We start from the raw sequence: 27802 nt of genomic DNA on the forward strand, positions 1-27802 counted from the left end.
TTGTATTGGTATAGTGGAAGATAGATGCTGAAATCAGGGGATGATGAAAATAATACTTGAACCGGATCAGAATTAATAAAAAGCTTTTATTTAATATATTTGCAGAGCTCGAGGTACCAAATATAAATATAATCCATAAGAATTTCAGTTGAATCAATTTTGCATAATAATATTAATAAGGACAGGCCATGGAAGACAAATCCCCCACGACCTGCCTAATCAAAAGCCAAATTAAAAAGTACATGTAATTTGTTCCCAACGGACTCAGAAGCATGGGTAGGAGATCCAAAATTGGCGATTTATTAAATTATAACATAGCCAAAACAAAGCCAACCAGCATATCAATATTGGGTTTAAAAGAATACTTTGGCGATCACGAGTCGCCAACAAATTTATGAGAATTATTACAACCATGCAACTGAAACATATTTTCGGTTAGAAATTAGAATAAAAAGTTATAAATAGATTTTTGTTTTCGATTAGAGACGACAGTGAATGTCTGCATAATAATGAAATAAAAAGAAAGTATCCGTTACATTGATCTATAAGAGAAGGATAAATATTATATGTTCATGTTCGTTTTTAAAAGATTAAGTCTTTGATTTATTTTAAATGTAATTCTATTAATAAAAGAAAGCCTAAGTAATGAAAGATATTTTGAAAGATAGAAAATAAATATGTAATGCCAATTGTGGCATCACAACCTGTAGTCTGTGACAGATTTCCATGTGGTTCGCGAAATACCCGTCTTTACACATAATAATCGTATTATTTAAATAACAAAATAAATTAGTTGCCCAATCTATCAAACTTATTATTCAACAAACAAATTAGACGTATAAATCTATCAATTAGGGTCCAAAAAGAACTAATTGAGATTGCATCACATACATAGTTGTTTTGTGAAATGTCCACATCTCTGTAAAAATTTTATCCATCTGTGTATTATGGTGAAAATACATTTTCAACAATGATTTTTATCAAGAATAAACATCACAACCTATCGAATGCTGCATCGAGATTGGCTTCTTTAAAAATATATTAAAAAATATTCGAAAGAAAAGCAAGATGGAGGGAGTCATTAAGGTTAAAATTCGAGTCTAATAATAACTTTAGCTCATAGATGTGGCTCCTAAATATCTAAAAAGTATGCTTTGCAAACAATTAAATGTTCTTTACTAAATATCTTCCAAAGGAACAATGGAATTTCGTGTACATTAATGCTTTTTTAATGATTTCCTTTCTGAAACTACGATAAGATCCCCCCCCCCTCATTGATTCGATATTTAGTGCATTGGGATTGTATTGTCTAACAACTTTCTGCAAAAACCGCAACATACATTCTTTCAAAGCGATTAGAAAACATTAGGTAACCAAGTATTTAGGAAATCCATAAGTCTTTTTAAATTATTCTGAGGCCCAAATTGTTTGAAATATACTATATCAAACAAAGGTCGAAATTCATTTCATCACCTTCCCCCCATTTTAAATGTCAACTAGAAGGATCTAGTCGGAAAGTAGTTTTCAATTACTGAACCAATATCATGTTTGTAACCCAGCTCCTCTTAAGTCTTCTTTCCTCTGTAACCATGACATACACGAAGTATCCTCCAAATTGTAAAAAATTCCGGTAAAAAAAATAACCAGAACTCAGAGCGCCAGTACATTTCCACCGTAAAATCTATTTTTACCAGAACTTGATTCGGAACAAAAAAAAAAAAAAAACTGATATACCGCAATTTTACAGTAATAATTGCTGAAATATCACTCTAATTAAATTAATTTTGTTTTAAAAATTACGGTATAATATTTTCTGGTAAAAGGATTTTACAGATGATGCCGGTACTTTGCAATGAAGATTCACTTTGAATTTTTTACAGTGCAAAATAAAATTAAAGAGGAAAAAAATAAGAGATATGGGAAAAGAAAACAATAGAATTTGATTAAAAAATAATTACATTATTTTTTTCTTCTTAAAGACTTCAGTATAAGGAATAGGAATAAATATTGTCCAGGAAAATTATTATCAAAAATCTATTTTCAGCTTGAAAATAACAAGGCTTAAAATCCTAACCGTTTCTGCTCATTTTCAAGTTAAACTTCTTAAAAGAGCCTCTTTCACTTTCTCTAAATTATAATTAATTAATAAACTTTCTATAAATTATTATCAAAAATCTATTTTCAGCTTGAAAAAAACAAGGCTTAAAATCCTAACCGTTTCTATTGACTTTCAAGTCAAGCTTCTTAAAAGAGCCTCTTTCACTTTCTCTAAATTATAATTGATTAATAAACTTTCTATAAATTATTATCCAAAATCTATTTTCAACATAAAAAAAAAACAAGGCTTAAAATCCTAACCGTTTCTATTGACTTTCAAGTCAAGCTTCTTAAAAGAGCCTCTTTCACTTTCTCTAAATTATAATTAATTAATAAACTTTCTATAAATTATTATCAAAAATCTATTTTCAGCTTGAAAAAAAAAACAAGGCTTTAAATCCTAACCGTTATTGTTCACCTTCCAAGTCAAGTTTCTTAAAAAATCCTCTTTCACTTTCTCTAAATTATAATTAATTAATAAATTTTCTCTATATTATTATCAAAAATCTATTTTCAGCTTGAAAAAAAAAACAAGGCTTTAAATCTTAACCATTTCTGTTCACTTTCCAAGTGAAGCTTCTTAAAATAGCCTCTTTCACTTTCTCCAAATTATAATAAATTTTCTTTATAATATTATCAAAAATCTATTTTCAGCTTGAAAAGAAAAACAAGGCTTTTAATCTTAACCGTTTCTGTTCATTTTCAAATCAAGCTTATTAAAAGAGCCTCGTTCACTTTCTCCAATTTATAATAAATTTTCTTTATAATATTATCAAAAAATCTATTTTCAGCTTGAAAAAAAAAACAAGGCTTCAAATCCTAACCGTTTCTGTTCACTTTCCAAGTCAAGTTTCTTAAAAAATCCTCTTTCACTTTCTCTAAATTAAAATTAATAATTAAACTTTCAATAAATTATTATCAAAAATCTGTTTTCAGCTTGAAAAGAACAAAGCTTTAAATCCTAACCGTTTCTGTTCACTTTCAAGTTAAACTTCTTAAAAGAGCCTCTTTCACTTTCTCTAAATTATAATTGATTAATAAACTTTCTATAAATTATTATCAAAAATCTATTTTCAACATGGAAAAAAACAAGGCTTAATATCCTAACCGTTTCTGTTCACTTTCAAGTCAAGCTTCTTAAAAGAGCGTCTTTCACTTTCTCTAAATTATAATTAATTAATAAACTTTCCATAAATTATTATCAAAAATCTGTTTTCAGCTTGAAAAGAACAAAGCTTTAAATCCTAACCGTTTCTGTTCATTTTCAAGTCAAGCTTCTTAAAAGAGCCTCTTTCACTTTCTCTAAATTATAATTATTAAATTCCCATTATATTATTATCCCAAAACTATTTTCAGCTTGAAAAAAAACAAGGCTTAAAATCCTAACCGTTTCTATTCACTTTCAAGTCAAGCTTCTTAAAAGAGCCTCTTTCACTTTCTCTAAATTATAACTTCATCGGAGCAAAGGAAAAAGAATGATGAGAAAGAAAAATGAAAGCGAAAGTGATCTTTAAGTGAGAAAAATAATTTAAAAAGAAGAAAGGCGAATCATTTTGCCAGGTGGGCGAGTCTTAATTTTTTTTCTTCTTCTTTTCTTACATAACACATTAGAGTTCGATGTTACCCATGCAGGATTAGAACGTTTTGAACAGATTTCACCACTTGGGGGCACAACTTTGCTTTGACTGCAGTGTCCGGTAACCCAATTTTGCAAGTGTGTTTCCTTTATCATTTGGTATTTAATTCCAAGTGGAGGAAGTTGAATGTTTCTTCTTTGTGTTTTACAGATTTCGTAATAATTTTTTAACCAGAGGATATATCAATATGGTTACAACCGCGTCCCGCCTTTCCTTTTTTAAGACCATTAAAGCAGTCTAGAAAATTGCGATGAAAAAAGTTAAGGGAAAATAAATAAAATAAAAAATTTCAGTGTAATTTTTGGACAATGGTTATCTAAATTATTATTTTGAGACTACATCAAATCTAAAATAAGAATTGTCTTATTTTTGATTTTTTTTCACATTGAAAGTGAAAATTTTTTAAACGGATACTTGAATGAATAATGTGGTTTAAAAATAGTTTAAGTGTAATTTAAATATTTCCCTTTAGATTTCTTCTGCGATACATTTAAAAATAGTTTATGAAAAATAAACAAAGGTTAAATGAAAATTTAAATACTTTTACTATTAAGCTATCATATTAGTTTTGAATTATTATTTAAGATAAAAACAAAATCCATTGAGAGAATAATAGAATTTTCTTATTTTTATTTTTGTTATAGCCTTTCTTCCTTATAGCCTTTCTTTTTCTTATATAAAGTGTGTCCCAACTAAAGGTTCGATCCTATCCGCCCTGTCAGTTACGCAAAAAAATACATTGTATATATTCATTATATTTATAATCTCTCTATACATTAAAAAAATTGTAATGGCTGACGACACTGCTTTGGCTGTTCAACGTAATGTTACAATTTGTTTTCTTGCGCAAAAACTATCAGACTTATAAACTTGAAGTTATAAAAGTGTATAGAAAAATGTACATGGAGTACAATGAAAAAGAAATTCCCAGATAGCAATATAAGGTTTTTTTCACCCAACAAAAACCTTTTCATGTAAACCTGAAAAGGGTTTTTATACGGTTTACATGTAAACCCTCTAACCTTAAAACGAGGTCTGCGACAATCTGCTCTATTCTACGCACATTACCCTAATCCAAAACCTTGGAAAAAAACCTTCTACATAACAACCATAAAACGAGGTTGTCTTAAGGTTTTCAAGTGGGAAAAAAACCTTGAATAAAGCTAGTTCTAAGATGAAAATCATCTTAAATCTACGTAATTATAAGGTTTTCGTTTGCAGCGTTTCGTATGCTCAGCTAAAATCTACCTTGTCATGAGATTTTCATTGGCAATGCAATTTAATACTATTGCTAGTGTACGTCAGCTAAAACGTCATTCTGAACGTGATGTCATCTCTCCCACGATTGTATGACAGCGCGTTTTATTATTTGTTTTATATTTTTCTTCTTATAGCTTCTCAGTCCGAGGTAAATTCTCCTTTCCATCAATTTTGCTTGATTATTTTGGGGGAAATAGTCATTTTTAATCAGTCTAACTTACTTTGCTGTAAGAACTGAGCGAAAAAATTCCAAATATTTCTTCTTTGAGCTAAAAAAGAATGTTTGCATATTTCCCTACGTATAAGAAATTTCCTTGTTCATGAAGTTTATAAATATTGTTTATATATTTAAATTTTAAACTCACTTCTTTAATACTGATTTTTATTTTAAAGTTCCTGTTAAAATTGATAATCACCAGGAAGTCATTAAAAATGATAAAAATTAAGATTTAAATGCTAAAATAGTTCAAATTTTTGTTCAACAAAATAAGAATGTTAAAAATATTTGAATTTTTTTTTTTTGCAACGCTTATATTTTAAATCAATAAATTGGACACACAGAAAAATTACCTTAATTTTTAAGTATATAACAGGATAAAACAAAATTTAAACATTTAATTCATAGTGCTAACAACTGGCATTAATATTATTTTCTTTGATATTATGGAAAAGCATTTTTTTTTGTCTAGATAAATGGGACACTTCTTAAAATATTATCTATAGAAAATAAAAGCCAGTTTTTATGTTTTGTAGCTCAAATAGGTTAAAAATTTCTCAAAAACAATTGGATTTCAAATGTAGAAAATACAATAGCAATAAATAGATTTTTAAACAAATATTTATTCCATAAATAATTGTTGTATCAAATAAAAAATTACACATCAATATAAAAATAAAAAATATGTCGAAGCAGAAATAAAAAATGAAGTTGTCAAACATTCAGAACATTCAGCAACTGTGGTTATTCCAGCTCTCGTTTCCCTGAAAAATAAAATGGGAAAATTTACATCAGTGGAATTGAAACTACACTGTAAAAACAAACAGAAACCCTGTATTAATCATATTATAGAAGATCTCTGATTAGTAGAAAATTTCTTCGTGCTACTGGAAAAAAAAATAGTAAAAGAATTTTTTTGAAACAAAAACTGTTAAAAAAATCTTTGTAAATAAGATTTTTTCTTCCTGCATATCAGATCATACACAGTTCGGTAAAAGTCTGTACAGTTGATATCTAAAATTTTTATTTTGATTGTGGATCAAGAGATGGTGTTTACCATAGACATTAGAATTGTGGTTGTCTTGTCATCTCATGAGAAGCGAGAGAACTTCATGCCCATTATGTGTGTTGATCATTGTGAAGGGTTGTGGAAAACAGGTTTCGTTGTTCTCTGGCTTGAGCTGAACTTGTTGAATATAATGTTTGTTGTTATTTCGATATCAAAGTTTTTAGTCGTCGAAGAGTAAAGACTTTGAACAAATCAAATAAATATGCATAATAATTCAGATCAAAACATTTTACAGTAAATTTTTTTTTTTTTTGTAATTTGAAAAAAAAAAGGTAATTTTTGTATAGAAATATCTATAGGAAAACTACAAAAATCTTTTTAAACAGATTTTTTTAGTGAAATACGAGGAAAAAAAACAATTGCACCAGAATCTGTCTACGAAGTTATACTGTGACTCCGTTAATAATTTAAACATGAAACTAATCAATAAAAATAAATAAAAGTATTCGCGCATCCTGTCCATATACAATAAAATAATAAGTCTACTCCTGAGTTTGTTTGCGTGCCTACTTGTAAGCATTTCAGAGCTACAGAATTTAGTTTGATTTTAAATTTCCACACGAATTCGCTAAATTCATAGAGTAATTTTTAAAATTTTGATCGGATTTCATTTTACAGTAAATTTAAGATTTTCAAATATTTTTATAAGATTATCATTTAACTGTTATTGGAATTTTTATATTAATTTAAATGTAATATCACACATAATTAATAAATAATAGCAGGTATTTTTATTACCATTAATGAATTATTAACAATGAAAAAAAAATTTCTTAAAAGTATATATTTTTAAACTTCACTACAAAAAGATTTTACACAAATAAAACTCTTCATTTTTTTTCATAATTTATAATTGCCAATAATTTAAAATATCAACTACAAGTTTCTTTTTATATATAAAGAAAAATATATATTAATGAACTAAAATTATATATTAATTATATATTAATGTACTATTAAATTTATCTGCTCAATAATATTTTAAAAACAAAATAAAACATACCTTCTCCCTTTTCTAAATTTGGCTTGTGAAAGCCAGTCACTTAAGGCTTCTTTAAAATAGTTTTCTTTAAATGTATCAAAAGACTGGATGCAAACATCTAAAAAAAGTGAATAAATGAATAAATGCGAATGAAATTTTATAATTCTTCTGTATATATATATATATATATATATATATATATATATATATATATATATATATATATATATATATATATATATATATATATATATATATATATATATATATATATATATATATATATATATATATATATATATATATATATATATATATATATATATATATATATATATTATTATTATTATTATTAGTTACCTCTAATCATCTTGTAAATGTCAGTCTTTTCAAAAGAGTTTTTCAATTGTCCACTTTTACTTTTTCCAGTTAAACTGTTAAACTGTAGCAGATGGCCACCTCATCTGTTATTAACCTTCTAAGAAGATTTGCCACAAAGGCCATACAGTCTTTACCATGGCAGCTAAACATGAAATCTTTCTAAAAAATATAAAACATTTTTAATTTTTTCATTTTCTGATGGAAATCCAATTTTTTTTTCTTGTTCAATGAAAAAGTTGTGTATTGAGTAGAAATTTCCGTACGAAATTACAAAAATGTGAAACGCTCAGTCGGATTAAGAAAATTTTTAAAGTACTTAATTGATATAGAAAAACAAGCAATTTTTCAAACAAAATTACTTAAGTGAATAGCGTTGGGTAGAGGACTCAAGAATTGCCCTTCAATTTACAAAAAAGAAAATCTTTGACACTTTTTTAATTTTAGAAAAAAATTCAACATTGTACCAGATAATTAGCGTAGAAATATAACGTTAAATCTCGTTTTATTTTAAAATTTTGTTTTTTCTTCAAAAATACAGGAAACAATTGACAATTTTTCAGAATCAGATGGTCAAATAAAATTTTAATGTATTTAAATGAATATGAAAACAGGGCATTAAATTGCAGATTACAGACAAATTCAATACTATCTAATACTTAGATACAGTTGGGGTTATCCGTGGTATTTTACTAATGATCGCAGAAACTGTTCCTGACTGAGTATTTTATTACACGGTAATGATTAGTGGTTTATAATAACAGAGTATTATTATGAACCACTTAAAACAGGATTAAAAAGGGTAGTTCCCTAAAATAATAAATCTGTTGTTCTAAACCAGGGGTTTCCAACTTAGATGAGGCCGGGGGTCACAATTAAAAACACAAATGGCGGGCCGCAACTTTATCAAAATTTTATACAGGACTCTTTTATGTTTGAAGGAACATTAAATATTTCTGTCAGATTTTTACCAAGCTGTACAAAACAAAACTATTGAATTACAAATTAAAATAAGAAGTAGATTTTTAAAAATATCAAACTGCATATTAAATGATTCGGGCTACAATAACTTTAATGTGCAGCTATGTATTAAACAATTGATGTGCAACAGATATCAAGTTGTTAAGACATAAAACTTATACAGTAGCACACAAAATGTTCAATGAGAAAATTGAGGTTTGTCTACTGCAATCACCTGATAATAGATATTTGCATTTTAAATTTAAAATTTTTAAATGTGTGCGTAAATATTTTCGCCGAAATTGAGTGGTTTCAAAAAGTTAAAACGGAGAATTTCTTCGAGAAAATTTCTGATACATACATGCTAAATTATATTCACAAAATACAAAAAAAAAAAAAATGAAATAAAAAAGAGCAACATTCACGATTATTTTTGTATTTGAATAAATATTTTCTTGAATGCAAAATCTGAGAAATAAATATTTTTGCACCGCTGGTATGTAAAATTTCATTGAAACGAAGAAATTAGGTTTTTGTTAACGAGAAAAGTATTCTAAACCCATACAGATTTTGTACGAAAATTTCCCACAAAAAAATAACAACTAATATATTTTAGTTCCCGGGCCACGAAAAAAGGCTTCGCGGGCCGGATGCGGCCCCCGGGCCGCCAGTTGGAAACCGCTGTTCTAAACCGTGACCCAAACTTGGTTCAAGGGCCTTATCTTAAATATCCTAATTTATTATTGTAGACTACATTTTAAATTATAAAACCAGACAACAATAAAAAAGTGTTTCGTTGAAAAAACATGCCTCCTTTTAGTAGGATTTCAATTCCTGCCTTTAAATTGGTTGTCGTCACAATATTAAAAATATGGTTCCAATAGTTTAGGTAGGAGAGGGATCAAAAGTTTGGGTCAACCTTTAATGTCAATTTAATTCTTTGCGTATTTCACGTTCAAATAAATCTAAACTTTTTTCGCAAAATTATAAAAGTAATTAATTTAAGCGACGGTGTGCATGCATCCCGATAAGACGTTTAGTCTGAATTCGCGCACTAGCTAGTCGGGAAGGGGTTAACATTTCGATTTATGATGACTTCCTATCAGCCAATAATGTGGCAATAAATTGTGCTAATAGTGGACAGAAAGCGATTAAAATATGTTTTGACATATAGCACAGAGTTCCAATTCTAAATTGAACATTCCTGCTACCAAATAAAAAAGTCACATTTTCGATAGAAGATTATTCCTATAAGCAATAAATTCTACTTATAGTGGTTAGAAAACGAATAAAACACATATTATTCTGTCTAGAAATTAATGAGCTTAAGCTAATTGGAAAGTTACCGAAATTTAAATTGCAATCTTCTAGCCTTAAATAAACTCGAAAGTGCGCGAAGAAAGCATTATAAATGCTACGTTTGGCAAAACTCAGATTCAAACACACACAGTAATACACCAGGGCTAAAGAGAATACAAGGGCTAGTTCACTCCGCTCTTAGAGCTGAAGCTACGATTTCCCTCCTCATGACGTCACTGTGTCTACAGATCTCGGAGATCGCAAGCAAAGATATGATAACTTTGCATCTTTCTCTTGTAAAAATAAGTTAGACTTTTTCTGGTTATTAGCCTTCAAACTTTACGTAATTAACACATTATTTCCGTTCATAAACATAGTTCAAAAAAAACTTTCTTGGTTATTATATTAAAAAAATACCATTTTAAACTTATAAAAAATGTTTTGCTAGTTGGTGAAAATGACACGATAAATACTTTATTTTAAAAAGTTCAGTTTTAACTTTAACTATTAAGAAAAATGAAGGCATATATCGACACTTTTTTTATCTACATATTCTTTTATAAAGATAAGTTAAGTTAAATTTAGAATCCCTGATTTTAAAATATGTCGTTAATAGCAATTTGTTCATACTTAATCATTAGGAAACATCAACCTTAAACGCTAATTACTGAAACAAAATAATAATTTAGGTTCATAATGACATTAGAAATTTTACAATTGTTTTTAGACATTTAAATTTACGATGATATAATATATAGATATTTAAATTGAAGAGAATATAATTCTTAAAAAAAATCATAAATATTTAGAATAACTACATTAAAAAATATGTTATGAATTTAGGAGAATTTCAACTATATACTATATATTTTATTTATACTTTTTACTTACATTTTAATTTTCTTTGACTTTATCTATTTTTTAATTCTTTTCACCTGCCTTTCTTTATGAAGTAGCGAGGCGGTTTCTATTTAGATAATGAATTTTTATAAAAGTTCTTTACGACAGAATAAACGTATTGCGGTTTTATATTAACTGTGTCATTTCGGAATCCATTCTTTACATAGTTGTTCATTTACTTTAGGGAACACGCGAAAAATTATACTTTTTCCTTTTGTTTTTATATCAGAATTTTTGCAAGTTGCAATCGCGCAAATTGGCATTTCGATAATAGTTTTAAATTCTTGTAAATTCACTGCGAAAACTGAGGAAAGTCATTATAGAAAATAACAAATGTCTTAGAATATCTCGCAAAAAGAAATGATCCAATATTAGTTAGAGCTAGTAAGGCCAAACGCTCCGTTCTTGAAGTAAAAGTGCGAGCTTTGCGCCAAAGTGACGTCACTAGAGTGACGTCGGAGGATCGGCGCGGCAAGAGATACTACAAAGGAGTGAACCAGCCCTTCTATTCTCTTTAGCCCTGGTAATACACAGTTTGGATTTTAAAATCCTGATAAGTAGTCTGAACCGTCATAAAAATTTTAATATGAATAAATCTCCAATTTGGGAAATATAATTTTTATTAGTTGAGCTATATTTTCATATTAATGCAAGTTTAATTAACGCTAGTATTAATTTCATTTTTTAATAGTTATTTAAATTGTACTTTTTGCTTTTTTTTTTGCAATGTCTCTGGAACTATTTACATGAATCTTCAGGCAACGCGTACATCCAAAAAAAATAAATTAATGTCAAATAATAATAAGAGTAATAAATTAAAATATTGATAGTTAAATTTAAATTATAGTTTCAGTGTTTACTTAAAATTTATTGAAATTAAGAAGAGAGCATAATAATCAATGTCCCTTAGGTTGTGTCGTCTCAAGCATAAATTTAAGTTTTAGATTTCTAAGTTAAATGGTAATATTAATTGATAATCTTAAAAAAAATAACAATACGTAAATTAAATACTTAATAATGAAAATGAAATACAATCTAACGGTGTACCTACTTTTTTTGTTGAAAAGAAAATCGAATATCTTTAACTTGAAACAATATAACAGAATGTCAATAAAACTTAAACTCCAATTTCAATTTTAATTGCGAAAGCAAACTCCAAGAGTGATAATGATCACCAGCAGTAATATTAGTGCTTTGTTGCGCATGACGTAAGTTTTTAAGACAGTATTATTGGATGGAGGGGAATCAGGTTTACAATAATTTTCTAATGTTAAATTTAGTGAGATTGTTTCTTTTTTCTTTTTATTATTATTTTTAATCGAATGAGAATTTTGAAGTTTGAACATAAAGTATTGCCTTAAAGTTTCAGTACAGCAGGGCTAATAGAAGTTTTTCTAGTTTTTTAAAGAACTTTTTTTCAAAGTTTATTTATTGCTTTTCCGTTTTCATTTTATGTATTTTAGATATATAGTTGTTAGCTAATACAAATAAGACGTTAAAAGGAAAAGTAGAGATTTAAAAGACCAGATTTTTTAAACGACTTGAGTAAAATTTAATTAAGCTGACTTTTAGCCTCCCCTCCTCCTTTAGAAAAACGTGTTTTTTCTTATATCACTTCCTTTTACATTTTAATACTAATTTTTTATTTTCAACAGTGTTTTGTTGAAAATGCATATAAAAAAAATTTTCACTCTGAAAAACTGATGCAAATTATCAGCAATGGTTAAACATTTACGTACCTGTTAACTCATAAACTTTTTAGAGAAAGCATTTTACTGTAGTTGCAAATTGTTTGATTGTCAGTTTGACAAATTTATTTCAAAATTATATGTAAAATCTCTACGTACAAATAACATATCTACAAGACTTGATTGTAATTGAATAATACCAAAACTAAACATTCAAACAATTATTTATTTACACCTCATATAAATGATATTAAATACAGTTCTTCATGCCTGAAACCTTTTAATTTTGAACCCAATCTAGGAGACAATGGAATACATTTGTCAAGTATTAAGACCATCTTGTGCTTTTATGAAAATTTGTTTCGATAAAATTTCACCACATTTGCGTTCAGGAAATCTCTTACTGTTAGCCCGACGTCAAAGGGATCTCTCACACCAGGATGAGTTGGCCGCTTGCGTCATTTTTTGTCGCTGCTGGTAGACTGGGGCTGATCATCAGTTAGTTATATACAATTCAACTAGTCGCTGTCCAGAATTAGATGTCGATTACAATTATAATTTATTCTAAATAATGATTGAACAAAAACAAAATTCCTAGAAATCAAAAACGATTACAAGCATTAATTACATTAGAAAAATGCTAATACAATTTAATTAGCTATTTTGTTTTCGATAAAGAAAAGAAATTCTTGAATATAATTTTATAAATAAATAAATTTTATTCTTCAAAAATAAAATAATCAGCATTTATAACTTTTTAATTTCACGGTTAAATTGTAAATAAAGTACTAAGAATAAAAACACTATATGAATGAAAAATAAGATTTATAAATATACAGATACATCCACTAATGCACTTAATATATTTTTAACTCTACCAAGTGAAATAGAGTTGAAAAATTCAACCTTATAACATTGATCGCAAAAACTGCAATTGATATAATTGAAATTTTATACGGTGTGCAAAAATTTAACGGACCATCCTGAATAACTTTTTATCTAATGATCAGATCTTCACGTTCTAGGACTATAACCTCAAAAATGCTTATTACTTAGTGCAGACGATATTTTAAGTTACGAAATCAGACAAAAATCGTACTTTCTCTAAATAATTTCTTTTTCTCTCCAACTGATTTAGATTTCTGACCCCCAAAATCTAGAGGTTAGCCGCAATCAAGGAAATATGGTCTAAATAGTTTGGCCAGGAGCTCGGTCCAACAGTTGATTCCCATAATGTTAATTTTACTTTTTGCGTATTTCACCATATTTCAAGAGCTTTTTAAGCGAATTGAAAAATATTTGCACACAATTATGAAATTCGTTTATCCATTATGTTATGGAAGAAGTATATTTTAGTAAATATTTTTATTATTATTTTATAAAGTAATAGTCGGAAAAATTTTAAATTATGAGGTATGTATTTTTTTACATCCTTTAGAAATAGGTAATTTTACATGGCAAAATATAAAATTTGAGCAAAATCGGTTAAATTGTTTCTGAGAAATCGAATTTTAAATACACGCAGGAACAATTCAACCGATTTAACTCAACTTTGTGTTTTGCCATGCAAAATTACCTACATTAAAATTTAATAAGAAGTTGTATGCCTTACAATTCAAAATTTTTCCAGCTATTATTTAATAACATGATAAAAAATAATAAATGCCTACGAAAAATAATTTTTTGCGTGTAATTATCTTTAGAATAACGAATTTTTAAATTCTGTTCAAAATTTTTCAACTTGTTTAAAAAGATCTGGATATATCGCGAAAGACGCAAAAAGTAAAATTACAATTAAGGGATCCAAACTTTGGATCGCTCTCCTGATCAAACAATGTGGACCATATTCCCCAGACTGCGGCAACCCACTATATTTTGGGGGTTCAAAATCTAAATGCGTCTGAAAAAAGGTATGTTTATTCAGAGAAAGTAAAATTTTGCGCCTGATTTCGTAAGTTAAAATATCGTCTGCATTAATTAGCCTATGCCATCCCTTCGAACCATTAAAATTGAGTCACAAAACGTGAAGATCCGGTCATTAGATCAAAATTTATTCAGGGAGGTCTGTTTCTTATTTTGCACACTATACAGTGAGTTTTGTGTGCAAAAAGTTTTTAAATTCACTCCTAAGATATGATGAAATAAAGCTATGGGTCTAGACTTTGAATCTACCCAGCTTTAGAGCAGGTACCAGCTTGTCGTGGAAATAAAAACGGAAGGTGCGCGATGCTGATTTTATAGTCACCATCACGCCGTTAGTCACAAATCGTGGACCATCTAGTTCACAAGGGACTGTTGGGCGAATTTTTTGTATATTTTTTGTATCGAATATTTTAAATAAAATTCTCTTGGAGCGGATATTTTAGTGCTATACCATAATTAGGTCTGCAATGAGGTAAAATAAACGAGAATAGGCCACACATTTTAAAGGAACCGCAACGCATAGGACCCCTAAAGACAATTTTTAAAAAAAATTTAAATTTCTGAAGAAAAAAAATATTGAAGATCAAAATGAAATTTTTTAAAATTTTATTCATTTTTAATGTGATTATTCGAATGAAAAGTTTCGAAAAATTAACGTTAACTTTTATTTGTTGGGTTCACATTTTCTTAAAAAAGCAAAACTCGAAAACTGCTAAAGTATTTCTCGTTATAACAGGAAGACGGTAAAGCCCTTGACTTGATATGATTCAGACTCAACAGAAATGTTTTCCCAACTTTTTAAATCTAAACCGTGACTACAAGAAAACTTTAAAAAAAGGTTTTCGCTGCATACTTTCGCAGACCTTAGAAAACAATCCAAAAACATGGTCTTATACTCGTTTATTTGCTTTCCCTAAAATGAGGTTTTTTGCAAAATATTTTCTAATTATTTATTAATATTTTCGCTGGAAAGGTTAATATTTGCCTTATTTTCTTTCCTTGGAAAAAGGTTTCAGCTTTATATTTCTGCTGACCTTATCATGACAACGAACAAAAATGAAAATATTAAGGTTTGCCATTTGCTTATTTTTTAGCCTAAGTAACAATGTTTTTTAAAAAAGCTTTAAAAATCATTTAGTTTTCCTTTTAGGAAAAAAGGTTGGAAATTGCAATATTTTTGCTTTATTGAAAAAAGGTTTTTAGTGCAAACCTTTTCGTGACAATGAAAATAAAGTTAAAACACAACGTTGTCGTAAGGTTACATGCTTTCTGGGATTAATACTCGATGAGTAATACTGGGGCGCTCTACAAGCCGTAGGAAGGCAACTTCAGAGTTGAAATTTAGTAGGTTGAAAGGACCATATTTATTTATAAGCTTGACACAGAGTTTTTTTTTTAAAATTAATGTTTATTCAAACATTTTGGATGATCAGATGTTGTATTTCGGTTAACATTTATATAATGAGTATGGTGCTACCAAAAAAAAAAAAAAAAAAAAAAAGAATTTAAAACTGTCTTTATAATCAATCACTCATGAACCCTATTACCTTTTGTTTGGCCTTCAAAACCATCTAACTTGGAATCTCATGGAAAATCGGTATGGCTTATTGTAACCTGGAACAGCGGAAAAGTTACGATTGCAATTTGGTCGATCTGCATGATGACTTATTGAGGATGTACCTGCTAAAATTAGCGGACTCATTTCCTAACCAAACACAGGTAATTATCAGGTACAAAGGCAGAGGCACGTTGGGTTAAAATAGGATGTTCATGATTTCTCTAGATGGGATAATTTTTTTCCCGATGAGATAATGTATCGTAACCTTTACATTTCATGGGGAAAAAGTAAGTAATAATAATAAAAAAAAATAATTATCTTACTGTTGAAAAATAAAAATTAATCAATGATAAATAAAACATATTAATAATAATAATAACAATCATGATTTGATAACGATTATTTTTAACGAAACAATTAAACATTGAGCATACAGATCTAAGTGAAAGAAGGTTTTAATGCATTTCGCAACATAGTCGAAAAATTAAAATGCTCAGAGGGCGACCAACAGAAGGTGAACAGTTTATATATTCCATGATACAGTTATAGATTCTATAACGGGGGTTGCCAACTGACATGAGGCCGGGGACCGCAATTAAGAACACCAGTCAAATGGCGGGCCGCAACTTCATCAAAATTTTATATAGGACTCTTTTATATTTGAAGGAACATTAAATATTACTGTCAGATTTTTATCCAGTTGTACAAAACAAAAGTATTGAATTATAAATCAAAATACAAAGTAGATTTTTACCAGAGAAATAATTTTTTTTGCATCGTTGGTATGTTTCATTTTACAGAAACGAAGAAATTAGGCTTTTTACGAAAGAAAAGTATTTTAAACCTATAAAGATTTTTTAAGAAAATTTTCTGCAAAAAAATAACAACTAATATATTTTAGTTCGCGAGCCACAAAAAAAGGCTTCGTGGGCCGGACGTAGCCCGTTGGCAGCCAGTTGATAACCACTGTTCTATAATATATTCCAGATTCTTTGCTTTTATTGTCTCCTATTCTTCGATTTAAATGAATGCTGGAGATTTATAAATTTCTCCAACTATAAGCTTGTAAATAAAAAGTAAAGGCAAGGCATATAGTTTATTTTATATTGCAAGCGCAAAAACATAAAAAGCCAATTTACTCAAAATCACTAAAAACTTACATCCTTCATCCAGTCAGTTCTTAAAATATCCCACTGACTTCAGATATCTTTCGACCTTGATCATTCTGAAAAAAAAAAGTATGGCACTTAAATTAATCAAAATATTTCCTTGAATTTCTTAAATTTAAGATTAGACAGCGTAACCATTTCAGTGTATTAAAGATTTTAAAAGACTTTCGCATGTGTCAGCTAAGCGTGACATATTTTTTTTTCTTCAAAAGTGTCACAGTTACTGATTGAAATAACTGCTTACAATCATCTCAAAGAAATAATTGAGGCTTAATTATTTGGAAGTCATGGGAAAAACATCAATAAAATTGACGTCTGATGACGAATGTTTGAGGGACTATGGATTTCGAAACTTATAATTCCAAGCAATTATCGTTGTTGAAAAATATTTTTTTGGAAAATGTTGTTCCACGTTTTGTTTTGTTTCTTGATGGCACAAAAAATCAAACATTACAAAAAAATTTAAAACTAGAAATCTGATAGAAAAATTTATAGTATTCTTATAATTGGCTGTTCCAAAAATGACTAATGATTTGAATAATCAATGATAAATAAACAGGAAGAGATAGATCGTAAAAAGAATACAATGAAAAAAAATAAATAAATAAGGGACCCTGAATAACTTTTGATGTAATGATTTTCACGTTCTGGGACTCAATATTAATGGCTTGAGAGGGTGACCTCAAATATGCTAATTAATTAGTGCAGGCGATATTTTAAGTTACGAAATCAGAGTAAAAAAAGTATTTTATCTAAATAAATTAAATCCTGTGAAATCAAATTTTAAAAAAATCATATTTTTAAAATTCGATTTCTCACGTCAACCGATTTCGCTCTAACTTTGTATTTTGCAATGTAAAATTTCATTCTTTTAAACGATGTAAAAAATTATGTACCTTGCAATTTAAATATTTTTACTGTTATTAAATAAAATAAAATATTTATGTTATATTTGCTTTATGGAGACATATAACAGTATCTAAAAATGTGTCTCTCATTAATTTGAATTGCGTTGTGAATTTGAATAACTAGTTAGTGGAGAAAAATAATTAATATTCCTTGATAATTACTCATCACTATCGAACCGTTTCATTAATTTAATTATGAAATTAATTAAGAAAAATTTAGAATTAACAATTTACTATTCTAGTTCAAGTCTAAATCAACGCGTGTGGATCGACACGTGCTTCACTAATACTTAAATCTAATTGCATCTGGGCTTAGATTTCTTAATAAAATTATTTATCTTGATTTAATATTTTATTATTTTTATGCAATCAAAGTAATTCAAGCATTTTCCTCCAAATAAATTATTTAAGCTAATCTAAAATCAGGTTCGAGCCTGTCAGGAAAATATTCAAATATATAACTAAAAGCTACTAAAATCACAATAACTGCCTAAAGTGAATCAATTAATAACTGCTAATAAATGAGAGTTAAGTTTATATAAAATTACAATATTTATTGAAAATCATATTAATCATGTTCAGCTCAAACAATTAAGTATAACATTCCTCATGTGGTTTAACATTCTAAAACAATTAAGTATAACATTCCTCATGTGGTTTAACATTCTAATTTAAACATGACAATGAAAATCATTACTAATCATTTTAATACAATAAAAAAAAGATTCTCTGGAGCAGGGAAAGATAAAAAAAATATTAAGTTTTCATTTCATATTAAGTTAAATTAGCGCGAGCACGTGGCACAGTTACCACGAAGTTAAGTTTAATTATTAGAATTACTTATTTGATAGGATCCTACGGATTTAATAAATAAAAAAAAAATAAATTAGTTTATTTAAATTTAGCGTTAAACGAAGCAATATGAAAAGAAATAGGAAAACTTATCGTGATGTCCATCGGGAGATAGGGACGCGTCCGTCCCGCCGCGTTAACTTGATTCCGGACCCTGCAGGCGCCAGTCACGACCATCACCTCGGGAAGCTAAGAGAGAGAAAAAAAAAAACTCTCCCTTCGTAGATCGCGCGCCACACCGTCCACGCTGCACAGGTTCGATGACGACATTATTTCGTCACAGCTATAGCTACTACCTATTGGTGGTTCGCTCGTACGTCAGAGCGGGAAAAAGAGAACTTGAAAACAGGGAATAAATAATTAATGAAAGGGATTTAGGGAAAACACACATTACCTGCTCCAGGTTGAAATAATACCTTAACCCGCTTCCAGAGATTTAATACCCTAATATAATACATAGTTTTTCTTCATTTCCAAAATACTTGATTATACATTCACATACTTTATGATGTCTGGCTTTTAAAGCAAAGCCCAGCGATATAACATACCAACCGGGTAAGGGAAAAAATATATATATTATGTACACAGACATACATATATATATTTTTAAGCAAAAGAAGACTTTTTCAAAAAAAATTTCTTTTTTTTTTTTAAACTTTCAGACTGACGTCACATATTATAATTTGAATCTGCCTTATTACCAAACATCATAGATAACATATCATAACAAATACAGTAAATATGACATAACCTTAGAGAGGGGAGTTCGGGGATCTGAGGGGAGGAATTGCACCCAAGAGGACAAATTCTGGAAATTGTCTTAGCTAACGAAACTTTGTCATTGAGGATGAATTTTTTTATTAAGTGTTCACAAAAGATCCTCTTCTGTTTAGCATTTCACCTGCTTGGAATGTATCTGTCATCTTTCGAGGATTCACTGAGGGTTCCTGGATTTAATGGTTTTTCAGGAAAGGAAAAAAAAATCCGGGATTCAGAGTCAAATACGTCTGCCAATCTTCCATCATGTTTTTGGTTTTTGAGCACTAGTTCGGTGTGTGTTGAGGGTTCCAGGCGCCATGGAAGCCTTTTTCCATCATCATTGCTTTGGTAATCAACTATTTATTCCTCGAGTGGCCAATCCGGGGATTTCAACATTTCATCACGTTTAGCACTGAAGGGAAAGTTGTCTTGTAAGGTAAATTCTCTCCTTTGCCTCACAGTTGATCAGGCTACGAGAGCAGTAGATAGGAATTTCCTTTCGTTTCAGGTCTCTGTCTGGTCTTACTTCTTTTGCAGTTGGACCACAAAATAGTCAACTAGATTATCTGAGGTAAAGTTTATGTTATGAAGAATTTCTTAAGGTGATTCATCATGTTTGACAGTCCTATCAAGAGTTCTTTCTATTTGGAGCTTTCAACAAGATTTCTCAAGAATTTCTGTTGAGAAGGGAACGGTGAGGGGAAAATGGAAGAACTTATCCTCAAAAGATACAATTCCAAGCTCAGAAAAACCCAAACACCCAAATTAACATTTTTAACACACATACATAAAAACATTCGTACAAAAATTTATGTTACTTTTTTTTTTTTTTTTTTTTTTACCTTATTTGTTTTGTTTTGACCTTAAGTTATAACCATGCGTGTTGTCTTTTTTAGAGTCCAACACTTTTACAGCAGTCTCAAAGTTGTTTGAAACCTCATCAGTGTTTCTTTCTTCAACTAATAAGTTAGGGAATTCTATTCGCTCTGGTACCTTTACTATGCGGTCAACATGTACCAATTGTGTCTTACTGATATCCCTTACGTCTTCGATTTCAAAGTTTACTGGGGATGTCCTACTTTTAACCCTAAAAGGACCTTTATTTGGTTTCGCGAACTTTCGTGTTAAGCCTGGCGAAAGCTGGGGAGTGTAAAGATACACAATATCATTAACCTCTATATCTTTTATTTTGCTAACTTTTTCTCGTTGCTTTTCCTGTTTTAATGCTGACGTTTTTAAATTTTCCTCGACATTTTGGAACGACTTTTTTAATCTCAAGGACAAATCGTATACATACTCTCGATGATCAGCATATGAAAATGTTTTTTCATTTGTTAGAACGTCTTTTGGGAGTTTAATTTCGCGTCCATATAGCAAAGCAGCGGGGGAATAACCGGTGGAAGAATGGATTGCGCTTCGATGTGCCATAAGTGCAAAAGGTAAGTGCCTATCCCAATCGTTATGAGTCTCATTAACCAAATGACTCAAAGAATTAATAAGCGTTCCGTTCAAGCGTTCGACCACTCCGTCTGTTTGCGGATGGTAGCTGCTCGTCGAATGTTTTTTAATACCTAGATATTGATATACTTTCATTATTGCCTGGGAGAGGAAGCTGGTTCCACGATCAGATATTATTTTTGATGGAATACCGTGACGTGAAATGAACTCTTCAAGAACACGTACTACTTCATCGGTTTTTATGTTAGGGGTTGCAAATGCTTCGGGATAACGTGTAAAATAATCACTAATTACTAAAATAAATTTATTTCCGGAATACGTTACGGGGAGTGGACCCAGAGCGTCAATTGCTATGCATTCCATAGGCTGGCTGGTAACCGGAATTCTCTGGAGGGGAGCAAGTTTATTTGGTTTATGGGCCCTTTTTCCAACGCAAGATTTGCAGGTTTTTATGTAATTCATAATATGTTTATACATCTGAGGCCAATAAAATGATGATTTAACTCGTTTTAAGGTTTTCGTGAAGCCTTGGTGAGCAACAGCTGGGGAGTCATGACACAGATTTAATATTTCGGGTATTAATGTTAAGGGGATTACTAATTTATCGGGATTGCCTTGACTATTATTACTTTTTAGAGTACAGAATAAGTGTTCATTTTTAATAAAATAGATCACGGGTAAATCACCTAGATCACTACTGTTCGTTTCGATTAGTTTGAATATTCTGCTGCAATGGGGGTCTTCTCTTTGATGAATTTTTAGTCTTTCTCGGAATTCTGGGGAGAAACTAGTACTCACAATATTATTTGTACTTTCTACATACCTAGATAGATAATCTGCTGTTAGATTGGATTTCCCGGGTTTATGAATAATCTTATAGTCAAACTGTTGTAAGGTCATCACCCACCTCGCAATTCTAGATGTAGGGTCTTTTACATTTAAGGCGTAGGACAAACTAGCTTGGTCACAGTATACCGTGAAATGTTTTCCATATAAATACTGTTTAAAGTGGGTAACACCAAAAACGACACCTAACATTTCTTTCTCAACTGTCGAATAGTTTATTTCGGGATTTTTAAGTTTTCTACTGGCATATGCGACGGGATGAAAAAATTGATGTTCATCTTCCTGACACAGAACGGCGCCTAACGCATATTTAGATGCGTCAGTGAATATTGTAAATGGTTTCTCGAAATTTGGCAAGCTTAAACAAGGCTGTTGTGTTAAAACAGTTTTTAATTTATCAAACGCGGATTGCGTTTCAGGAGTCCATTGAAATTTACAATTCTTTTTAGTCAATTTAGTTAACGGCAATGCAATTTTTGCATAGTTTTCTATAAATCTGCGGTAAAAACCGGTAACTCCAATAAAGGACCTAACATGATCAGAGTTTTTGGGAACTTTAAAATTTTCTATTGCACTAATATTATCTTTATCTGGGAAGACTTTACCGTCGGTTATTAGGAAACCTAAATACTTTATCTTTGTTTTTAGAAATGAGCATTTTGATGGTTTTAATTTCAATTTGTGTTGGCGAAGACGTTCGAAAACCAGCTGTAATTTTTTGTAATGCTCTTCTTCGGTTTTCGAGGCTATTATAATGTCATCCAAATATACGGCTATTTGCAAGGGTTTTAAACCTGATAAAATTAAAGACATTAATCGTTGGAAGCTGTTTGGGGAGTTTTTTAACCCAAAGGGTACCCTATTCCATTCGTAGAGACCGTGCTCGGTGGCAAAAGCGGTCTTATATCTGTCGCTAGGATGAATTTTCATTTGAAAAAACCCACTGCATAAATCTAATGAGCTAAATAACGTTGCGTCAGCCAGATTATCCACCAAATCGGTAATGCAGGGTATGGGAAACGAATCGGGTAAGGTTTTTAAATTTAATTTCCTGAAATCGGTGCATAAGCGGTATGATTGATCTTTTTTCTTCACTAAAACCACGGGGGCTGCATATGGTGAATCACTTGGGCTAATTATACCAATATCAAGCAATTCATTAATTTGTCTATCAAGTTCTTGTTTTAGATGGTGTGGTACTTTATAGTGACGTTGCCTGACAGGAATGTCATCCGACAAATCAACTTTGTGTAACAGCGTTTCACATCCCTCAGATAAATCTGTGACCGAGTGAGCAAAAACATCCTTGTAAACTTTTAAAAATTCCAACAATCTATCTCTTTGTTCAGCATCTAAATGATCAAGCTGAAAATTTCCACCCCAACATTCAAAATCCTCTCCAAGTTGAGCTGTGTCAATATTATTACATTTATCTTTATTTGGTACAAATAAACATTCCATTTTAGCGAGGGACGCGTTTTTATTAATATGGATAGGGGTTTCACCTACATTCATGACATTTATAAATAGTTTATCAGAAGCCAAAGAAACCGTTCTTGCAATTAAAAGATTGTCTATATTTTTGTTGGGCAAAAGAAGTATTTGTTCAGTATGTTTACTGAATTTATGTTTGTTACGAACGGGAATTACCAACTGTGAGAAAGGGGGTACTACAGTCTTTTGGGTCGTAAATAAGGAAATACCTTTTTCGGACTCACAAGTATTACAAGTTTCAGTATTATTTGCATGAGCGAAACTTATATCAATTTCACTATTTCTTAGGTTTCTAGTATTACAATCTAAAGTGAATTTATTTTTACTTAACCAAGGGTAACCTAATATTATGTCATACTCTCGAGATAACCTGGGCAAAACAAAAAATTCTGCAGAAAATTTTACGCTATCAATTTTTAGATCTAAGTTTATTGACTTGTTGATGTTAACAAGACCTCCATTAAAATTTTGTACTTCTATCCTACAATTTTTCTGTTTGTCAATCCAATTAAGTTCTTCTAACATATTCTCTGAAATTAAATTAATTGTAGATCCGGTATCCACGAGAGCAAAATAATTTAAATTTTTAATGTCTACCTTAACAATTGGTAAATTCTTAGAAATATTAGCGTTAGGAAAAAATTCTGAACTTTCCACAGAAAGTGTACTTTTGTTTGCATTTTCATTATTTAAATTTGGTTCCTGATTTAACACCACGTGGGGGGTATCCACAGAGATAAGTGGTGCAGTTACCTCACCCCTAGTTAGTTTAAATCTGTTTTTCTTAAAACAATTCTCTACTGAATGACCTATACGTTTGCAGTAATTACAATATGGAACTGGGCAATTCTTTGCTAAATGTCCCAATTTTTTACAGTTAAAACATTTCTTTTCAGACTGATTCTGATAACGATTTCTAGCACTATGTGTTTGACGCGGCTTCTCTCTATATTCCCGATTGTTTTGTTCGGTATCGAGTTTTGTTTGCATTTTAGAAATTGTTAGTGTAAGCTGTTCGATTTTTGTATTTAGATCATCTATTTTGGCTGCTGTATTATCTTCCGATTTAGCTTGAATTGCTGCCGCTAATTGCATTGGCTCAATTAACTTAAAATTTTCCTCAAACGTAAGAGTATGTTTTTTAAATTCATTATAACTATCTAGTGCGGTCGATGCAATTCCTCTTAACAATTCAACCCTTAAACCTTGCTTAGCAGCGGATAACAAAAGTTGTTCTCTATAACTTTCAAACTCTTCACCGCCATTACCTGGAATACAGTTATATGATATCCCTTCTAAACGGCTGAAAAACTGGCGTGCATTTTCACAAGGCAGCTGATATGCCTGTGTTAATTTGGTTATATATGAAGCCATATTCGATTTAGTTTCAAATCTTTCCCTTAACGATTTAACTAACAATTTAAAATCCTTAGTGTACCTTAACTCTCGCTGAGTGGATACGAATTCCTGAGCTTCGCCGATAAGGCGTAACGAAAGAGCCAAAATTTTGTCATTATCATCCCATTTACAATAGTCAGCAATCGAATTAAATTTATCTATAAAAGCAGAGAAATTAGAATTTCCGTCAAACGATGGGATCACGGGTAAGAACTCAGAAACTGTGTGACTTTTGACTACTGGAATAATGTCTATTGTTTTTACTCCCGTAGAGTTTGTAGAAAGACCTTCTAACTGGTTATCAGTCATGTCTAGTTAAAGAACGGAAAAACCAACACTCAAAAAAAAATATATAAACTAAAATTTTTGTCTTAGTGAAAGTTTACCTAAAAATAATTGCTATTTTGAAAGCATTAATCTAATTAGCTTTGTAACCACTAATATCAATCTCATCAGGGGAATATATCACACATTCACATAAATATACCTTAATACCAGTAATACTAATAACAAAATAACACACAAATGAAAATAATATGCATCAAATTCAAAATCATTTGCTGAACATGACGTTAAAAAAAAGTTTTTTTTTCTTCTAAATATTACTATTTACTGAAATAAAATTTTTCCTAACAGGTGTCACGGCACCATTTGTTATATTTGCTTTATGGAGACATATAACAGTATCTAAAAATGTGTCTCTCATTAATTTGAATTGCGTTGTGAATTTGAATAACTAGTTAGTGGAGAAAAATAATTAATATTCCTTGATAATTACTCATCACTATCGAACCGTTTCATTAATTTAATTATGAAATTAATTAAGAAAAATTTAGAATTAACAATTTACTATTCTAGTTCAAGTCTAAATCAACGCGTGTGGATCGACACGTGCTTCACTAATACTTAAATCTAATTGCATCTGGGCTTAGATTTCTTAATAAAATTATTTATCTTGATTTAATATTTTATTATTTTTATGCAATCAAAGTAATTCAAGCATTTTCCTCCAAATAAATTATTTAAGCTAATCTAAAATCAGGTTCGAGCCTGTCAGGAAAATATTCAAATATATAACTAAAAGCTACTAAAATCACAATAACTGCCTAAAGTGAATCAATTAATAACTGCTAATAAATGAGAGTTAAGTTTATATAAAATTACAATATTTATTGAAAATCATATTAATCATGTTCAGCTCAAACAATTAAGTATAACATTCCTCATGTGGTTTAACATTCTAAAACAATTAAGTATAACATTCCTCATGTGGTTTAACATTCTAATTTAAACATGACAATGAAAATCATTACTAATCATTTTAATACAATAAAAAAAAGATTCTCTGGAGCAGGGAAAGATAAAAAAAATATTAAGTTTTCATTTCATATTAAGTTAAATTAGCGCGAGCACGTGGCACAGTTACCACGAAGTTAAGTTTAATTATTAGAATTACTTATTTGATAGGATCCTACGGATTTAATAAATAAAAAAAAATAAATTAGTTTATTTAAATTTAGCGTTAAACGAAGCAATATGAAAAGAAATAGGAAAACTTATCGTGATGTCCATCGGGAGATAGGGACGCGTCCGTCCCGCCGCGTTAACTTGATTCCGGACCCTGCAGGCGCCAGTCACGACCATCACCTCGGGAAGCTAAGAGAGAGAAAAAAAAAACTCTCCCTTCGTAGATCGCGCGCCACACCGTCCACGCTGCACAGGTTCGATGACGACATTATTTCGTCACAGCTATAGCTACTACCTATTGGTGGTTCGCTCGTACGTCAGAGCGGGAAAAAGAGAACTTGAAAACAGGGAATAAATAATTAATGAAAGGGATTTAGGGAAAACACACATTACCTGCTCCAGGTTGAAATAATACCTTAACCCGCTTCCAGAGATTTAATACCCTAATATAATACATAGTTTTTCTTCATTTCCAAAATACTTGATTATACATTCACATACTTTATGATGTCTGGCTTTTAAAGCAAAGCCCAGCGATATAACATTTATTAAAAGTTAAATTTTGCATGTTATCATCTTTGAATAATTTTTAATTGTGTGCAAAAATTTTTCAATTCCTTCAAAAGTTCTCGAGTTACGACGAAATGAGCAAAAAATAAAATTAACATTAAGAGACCAAAATTTTGAACCGCTTTCGTGACCAAACTATTGGGACAATATTTCCCAGTACGCGACTTTCCCCAATATTTAAGGGTCAGAAATCCAAATTCGTTGAAATAAAAGTATGTTTATTCAAGGAAAGTACGTCTTTGTGTCTGAATCCATAACTTAAAATATCGTTTGCCCTAATTAATTAGCATATTTGAGGTCGCACTCACTTGAATAATTAAATCGCAGAATGTGAAGATCCGATTATTACACCAAAAGTTATTCAGGGTGGTCCATTTTTTTTCTGGCACTGTAAGATTTGCTGCGTTCAGTTACGGAAATGAAATAGTTTTGTTTACAAATTTCAAAGTACGTCACGAAGTTAGGTATTACCATAAAACGATGTTTCTGAAATAGCCACCATTTGTAGCAACACATGAGTAACATAATCTGATGACAAAATTAATATACGTATGGGTTAAGTTGGAATTCTTTGGCCTGCAGCAAGAAACAGTGTTCTTTAATTTTCAGTCTGTATAGCTATATCTTGACAAACTTAGTAACAAATTTTGCAATTTCGTGAGAACAAATATGTCGTTTCCTAAACAGATCACATTTTATCATACATTTTTATCTTTGTCAGTCTTTCTTTAACTGCTTTTGCTGATTGCTCTGTTGCAAGTCAAGAAAAATTCCATTGTGTTATAGGTGTTAAGTCACCATCCATGACTGTATATAGTTCCTTTTTATTTCTCTATCAAATTATACTAATGGGCTTTCAAAAACAATCAGAATTTCCGTTAAATCGTTACCGTATGAACAAAACAAAGTACCG

At 30.0% G+C, this 27802-nt stretch overlaps 1 protein-coding gene across 1 annotated transcript; it reads right to left on the minus strand.

The window, feature by feature from the left end:
* Nucleotides 1-5814: 5814 nt before the first annotated feature.
* LOC122273073 (retrovirus-related Pol polyprotein from transposon 412) lies at nt 5815-26861 on the minus strand. Its single transcript, XM_087161585.1, has 5 exons — nt 17129-26861; nt 12892-13081; nt 7623-7802; nt 7284-7380; nt 5815-5975 (listed from the first exon to the last, which is right to left on the minus strand). Exon 1 carries the CDS (start codon nt 25159-25161, stop codon nt 20500-20502), a length of 4662 nt encoding a protein of 1553 aa, XP_087017711.1. The 5' UTR covers nt 25162-26861; the 3' UTR covers nt 5815-5975; nt 7284-7380; nt 7623-7802; nt 12892-13081; nt 17129-20499.
* Nucleotides 26862-27802: the final 941 nt, after the last annotated feature.

The sequence above is a fragment of the Parasteatoda tepidariorum genome, chromosome 4, assembly GCF_982258835.1.
Source record: "Parasteatoda tepidariorum strain Cologne lab strain chromosome 4, Ptep-v5.0, whole genome shotgun sequence".
NCBI classification, from domain to species: Eukaryota; Metazoa; Arthropoda; class Arachnida; order Araneae; family Theridiidae; genus Parasteatoda; species Parasteatoda tepidariorum.

What these genes read in the sequence shown, in the direction of transcription:
- LOC122273073 (XM_087161585.1), bottom strand. Translation starts at nt 25,161, where the DNA reads ATGACTGATAACCAGTTAGAAGGTCTTTCTACAAACTCTACGGGAGTA.